The sequence below is a fragment of the Egretta garzetta genome, unplaced genomic scaffold (assembly GCF_000687185.1).
Source record: "Egretta garzetta isolate BGI_Z169 unplaced genomic scaffold, ASM68718v1 scaffold230, whole genome shotgun sequence".
In the NCBI taxonomy this organism is placed as follows: domain Eukaryota; kingdom Metazoa; phylum Chordata; class Aves; order Pelecaniformes; family Ardeidae; genus Egretta; species Egretta garzetta.
In genome coordinates, this window is record NW_009258281.1 from 2,255,887 (window position 1) to 2,261,201 (window position 5,315).

At 45.4% G+C, this 5,315-nt stretch overlaps 1 protein-coding gene across 1 annotated transcript in view; it reads right to left on the reverse strand.

The window, feature by feature from the left end:
- The window catches only part of UNC80 (unc-80 homolog, NALCN channel complex subunit), a 136,217-nt gene that overhangs the window by 10,300 nt on the left and 120,602 nt on the right, over positions 1–5,315 (reverse strand). The window contains 3 exon segments of the mRNA XM_035892015.1: positions 1,233–1,371; positions 3,331–3,510; positions 4,383–4,548. Coding sequence (XP_035747908.1) covers positions 1,233–1,371; positions 3,331–3,510; positions 4,383–4,548 — 485 coding nt within the window.

Below are 5,315 nucleotides of genomic sequence, written 5' to 3' on the forward strand. Positions count from 1 at the left end.
CCCTACACAGATGAAAAGCGATTCTCCTGGTATACCATGCACTTAAAAAGTAGAGAGCAAAGCTCTGTTGTAATTGAAATCTTTTTTTCTCAGCATCACCATGACCTGGGATTGCACAAAACAAACACTGCTATCAGTCAACTGTGACTCTTCTGAAGTTTATGCATTGAAGATGGCAGTGAAAGATTGAGGAAAATGCAGTCTTGCATATTAATTTTTCAAGAAACAAAGGGACTGAATCAATTGAGTTCAAACGTCAAATAAGTTCCTGTAAGCCCTTTTGTGAAAACTCCCAGATAAAATCTGTGTAACATCTCTCTTGTAAATCACTTCTCCTATCTCTGCTGGTATATACCACAGCTGTTACTTTTCCTTCATATATCAAGGTTATTTCTTTAATTCCAAGCAAGACTGGGGAGAAAACAATGTTGTTTGATTTTACAAGGCTGGTCCAGAGATGATGTAGAATTTTTTTTTAAAGGTTCAAAGGAAATAACATAAATTAATCTGTCCATTGTCAGATATCCTTGGATAAGTATGTCACAGACAAATAAAATAATAAACATTGCTTACTTAGAAAAAAAAAGCATTTAAATGCAAAACTTTTCTCTATGTCTTCTAAAGATGTACATTTCCCAAATTCCAATCTCTTTCTCACCACTCCATGTTAACCAGGAATAAAGCATTCAAGGTTATTTCTATTCAACAAGTATATTTCTAGTTTTAAACAGTGTTAAATTCCATCTTTGAACTTGACATTCTGTGATGAGCTAGTTACTGTTCTAGGAAGGACAAAGACTACATGGAAGAAAAGGAAGTAAATCAAGCAGGATGCCTATAACTCCTTCCCAGCTTCTCAGGATTCCTCCCCACTCCCTACACAGATTGTGTATGGTCCCCTGGTTCAATGCATAACCCCAAAATCATGTGTTTTCTTTTTGCTATCCATGGTAGTAGCAAAGGAAAATAATAGTGCTGAGCGTTTCTGAAACTGTTCAAGAGGAAGGTTTCTATGGATGACAGCTTATTCTTATGGACCTTACACAACACACATCATCCTGGAAAATCTTTATTTCCAACCCTGCACCCTTGATCCAACACGATTTCAGGGTGAATGAATTTAGCATCACTATGCTGGCACTGATTTTACATCTCTGATATACACGTAATATACCTGTGCCATTTCTGCTCTCGTGAATATAATGGGAAAGGTGAAAAGCCCATGTTGTTACCTTTGGCTGGGTAACATGCCCACCTCAGCCTGAGGTGCAGACATGCTGGAGAGATGGCTGGAGAACCGCCTCCTCCCAATGGCACCCATAAGGTATGCTTCTTGTTCACTTACCACACTGGGCATGCTCAAGGAGTCATCTAGAAAGAAAGAAAAAACAAGAAAGGAGAGGGAACAACCACCCCAAACCCTACCTACATATTTACATTTGTCAAGAGATAATGGGATGCCAAAGTTGTACCCAGCATTTACTTACCAAGACCCCAAACCTGCAAATTTGAATACTTCCATTAGACTTTACAGTCGCAGTTCCGAAAGACATATGCATAAAACCCTGCTGGATGAGGGACCCAGCACACATGGGGCAGGGATTTATGTATGCTTGCAGCTTATATGGCTCTCAGGAAAACGTGTTTGGGGAAGCCAGCTTCCACTGGGGCTTAATTCCTGTGATTAATAAATTGTTTGTTAATATACAGTGTTTTCTGGTATAAAAATTGTAACTGGACATTTTGCTGGTGTGAAATAAACTATAATCTAGCAAAGCACTGTTACAAAACACAAAATACGTAACAGCAATATGCAGAACTGACACCCTTTAACACCCTTTGGGACATGCATTTCAAAATGTCACCAAAAATTGGATAAATTTACTCAAATGCATCCTACTGCAACTGAATTATGCAGACAGTTGGATTGTGATGAGGACTGCTTGAAATTTTCAATGCTGTTTCAAATTATATAAAGTACCTGGACAGAATTGACTCTGTTGTGGTTTTTACCACAACAACTTCTAATAACAAATAAACAAATAAAGCAAAGTGGAGGTTCTGGACAATTTTCGCTTTTCTTTTTGACCTTTTCCAATTTTGATATACTGAAATATTTTATGGCAGCATTAAGCCAAGGCAGGGCTGAGGTAATACTGCCACAAGCAAATCGGAAGATAGTACTCATCATTCCACACAGGGGCTCATAATTAATCTGAGGCTGAAATCAGAGTTTGCCACAGTATCTGAGCAATGTATCAGCAGTACAATGCTGGGTGGATTGTACAATGTTTAGCGATGAACCCAGCTAAAATAACGTTGGGCTGAGCCTGGGCAGTTTCAGGCTAACTGTTCTTTCCCAAAAGGCAATTCTGCCGTAACTGCACAGGCCTTTCTTCTGAGCCACCCATTTTCACTCCTTTTGTTTAATGTCTTCAAGGAATAGGCAGCAGTCCTCAAATACAAATGCAAAGTGCCTGAGTTTCAGGCATTGAGGCAACCAACCGTTGCAGCACCAGAAGACAGTATCCCTGCTAAAGTAGGGGAAGCCCAAGCTTGATGACATATGAGCAGAGTTTTCTACCCTGGCTTTCAGTGATGGACAACTCAGAAGCAGATGGACAGCTCAGAAGCAGAGAGAAGGCAAAATTCCAAGAATAACATGAAACTCAGCTGAAATGACAAAGCAACATTCAGGTCATTGCAAATTAGTCCCCAAAGATTCACCATCCCATTCCTTCTAAACTGGCACCAGAACCTGCCAGCTGCCCAAAAGGGAGATCAAGCTTTTGTTGTCAGTAGGTTTAAGGCTTAATTTCCTCTTTGTTAATCTAGTGACACAAGCACACAGACATTCCACCCTGCAGAGAGCCACAGCTGGACCCCATGCAGCACAAGGACAACATATTCCATGTCAGAGCATCTGGACAGAAGTGATGAGCAGGAAGTACTGAGATCCTGTAGGAACAGGATCCTAACTACAGAGCCAGCCACAGCCCCTGCCTTCTCTCGTGAAGGCCAAAGAAAGGACTGATTGCCAAATGCCTTGTCAGCACTGTGAGGATTGCATGTCAGCTGAGGTTTCATGCACTATGTGCCTTTCCCTTTTCCCTACCCAGAGCTCAGGAGGGAATGAGGAGGTATGTAACGACCCAAGCTTTAACACTATGAACTGTATAGCAACCACACCAGTTTCTTAGCCTCATGCCCCTGTGGGCCTTTTGTTCACACTGGGACAGGGACAACGGTCTTCCCCTCCCAGATGTCCTCTGGGGCATCAAGAAAACATCTTCAATACCAAGGGCTTAGCTCGAATCAGTAGCCACGTACTTTCTTCATCCTCCTCATCTGTGCGGCTCAGCGTGTCCTGCGAAGCCTGCTGGGAAGGCTCGCTGTCCTGCTCCCAGACCGTGCCAGTGCCGGTGTTGGAGCGGGACATGGTGGCCAGGCTCAGGCGGTACGCAGAGGTGGAGGTGCCCACAGTGCTGACAGATGTCTTCCCTTGGTAAGCTGTGCAAGAGTGGGAAAACCAAACCCAAGTCAGCAATGGCACTGGACATCAATAACCAGCCAAGCATTCCTGTCACCTCGAGCACCCAATTCTGCCCGGACTAGTGGGGCAGGGGTTGGCAGAGGTGACAAAACAGACCCAGCTGCCCTGGCTCACCTCACCCCTCCAAAATCTCTCTCTTTTTTTCTTACACAGTCTGGTTTTCTCCCTCAATCTTAGTGCTGTGTTTTCCAGATCAGCTTCAATGTTTAGGAACAAGACAAACTATTACCAAAGAGAAAAAGGCTGAGGCATTTTCTTTTTAATTTGTTTTCCTTGCTTACAACAAAGCACATAAAATCTCTTGCTGTGTGTAAGCAGTGGCTGCCATCTCGTGGCAACGAGGGTGAGGATTACAGGAGAAGTGTCCTCTCATGCAAGAGAGAATTCAGTGCCCCCTCGGCTTGGGGAAGCTGGTCTGCACCCCGCTGCTAAGAGTGGAGAAAAATCAAAAAAGAGACCAAGAGGAGAAAGGAGGAGGCAGATCTGCTGCGGACAGACAGATGTTTCTATAGGAGTGGCTTTGGATTTACAGAGGTGTAGGCAGCAGTTTGCTGCCTTGTGGGTTGGGGCTGCTAACACCAGCTGTGACAGTGACAGGCGGCTGCTGGGACATGGGACATAGGACACAGACCTAGTGGAAAAAAAAATGGGCATGACAAGGTGCATTTCACAACTAACCTGGACTTCTGCTGGCTGCCCAGTGGCAAGGCTGGGCTGGGCATAGTGCCTGATCCAGGGGCATAGGGCCTGATCCAGGGGAAGGCTGTCAGCGTGTGGGTGGATTACCCCATCCCCCTCCTAGACAGTGGCCTCTCCCTCTCCTCCTTACCAGACCCGCTGTGCACTGCCTCCTTCAGGATCTTCAGCTCGTTGTTGAATTCGGCAATGAGGGAGCTCTTGCAGAGCGGGCGAGGTATGAACCGTCTCTCCAGCTGGTCGGCAATGTGCTGCCGGGCAGTCAGCTCCTCATGGTTCTCAGCCGGCTGGGCCAGCAGCTGCAAAATTGGGACACGTTAGCATTGCAGGCAAATGATGCCCAGGGAACTGGGACTAGTCTCCAAACCAGCAAGAGCCTGCAGCCAGCAGACTGTCCTCTTTGTAGGCCTGAGGTTTTGACTCCAGCTATGAGGTTTCCACCTGTCTTCCAGGGACAACCTTATATTTGACTGAAGAGATATCAAAGCCTCACTGACATTGGTGTATGGGGATGAGGGCTTCCTTATGCTAAGCTCTACCCTCAGACAGGAGACAGCTCCTTTCTCCAAGACGATTTAGTCTGTCTGAGTGATGAGGCACGGTAGGCTAAATAAGATGGAGTACCATGTGCTAGTCTACCTGGTAAGCAGGGAAGAGCCATGATTAGCTTAAGCCCTGGCCATCTCAGCCTAGCAGCTGTCTGTCCATCCACAAGAGCCCTGTCAGAACCTTCACCCAAGAGATGGAAAGTGGAGTGGTCCTTCCTGGCTGTTAGCTGTATTGCCTCTGTACAGAAGAGAGATTTCTGGGCGATTTCTGTCAACTGTGCCAACCCCCTCCTAGGTTCAGAGCATCCAGACTACTTCCAAGTGCTTTGAGTATCTTTGTTGCAAAACTAAGTCCGCATGCAAACCCTCCTAGTCGAGCTCGATAGTACTTTCCTACCCAGGGGAACTAAGACTAGCTGTACTCTGTGGATCAGAGCTCCTGTATGGCTGGCATACTCTTTAGTGTTGTCTGGGAAAAAGCCCTGTGATTTAGCTTCAAAGGGCTTACAGGCCTGCTA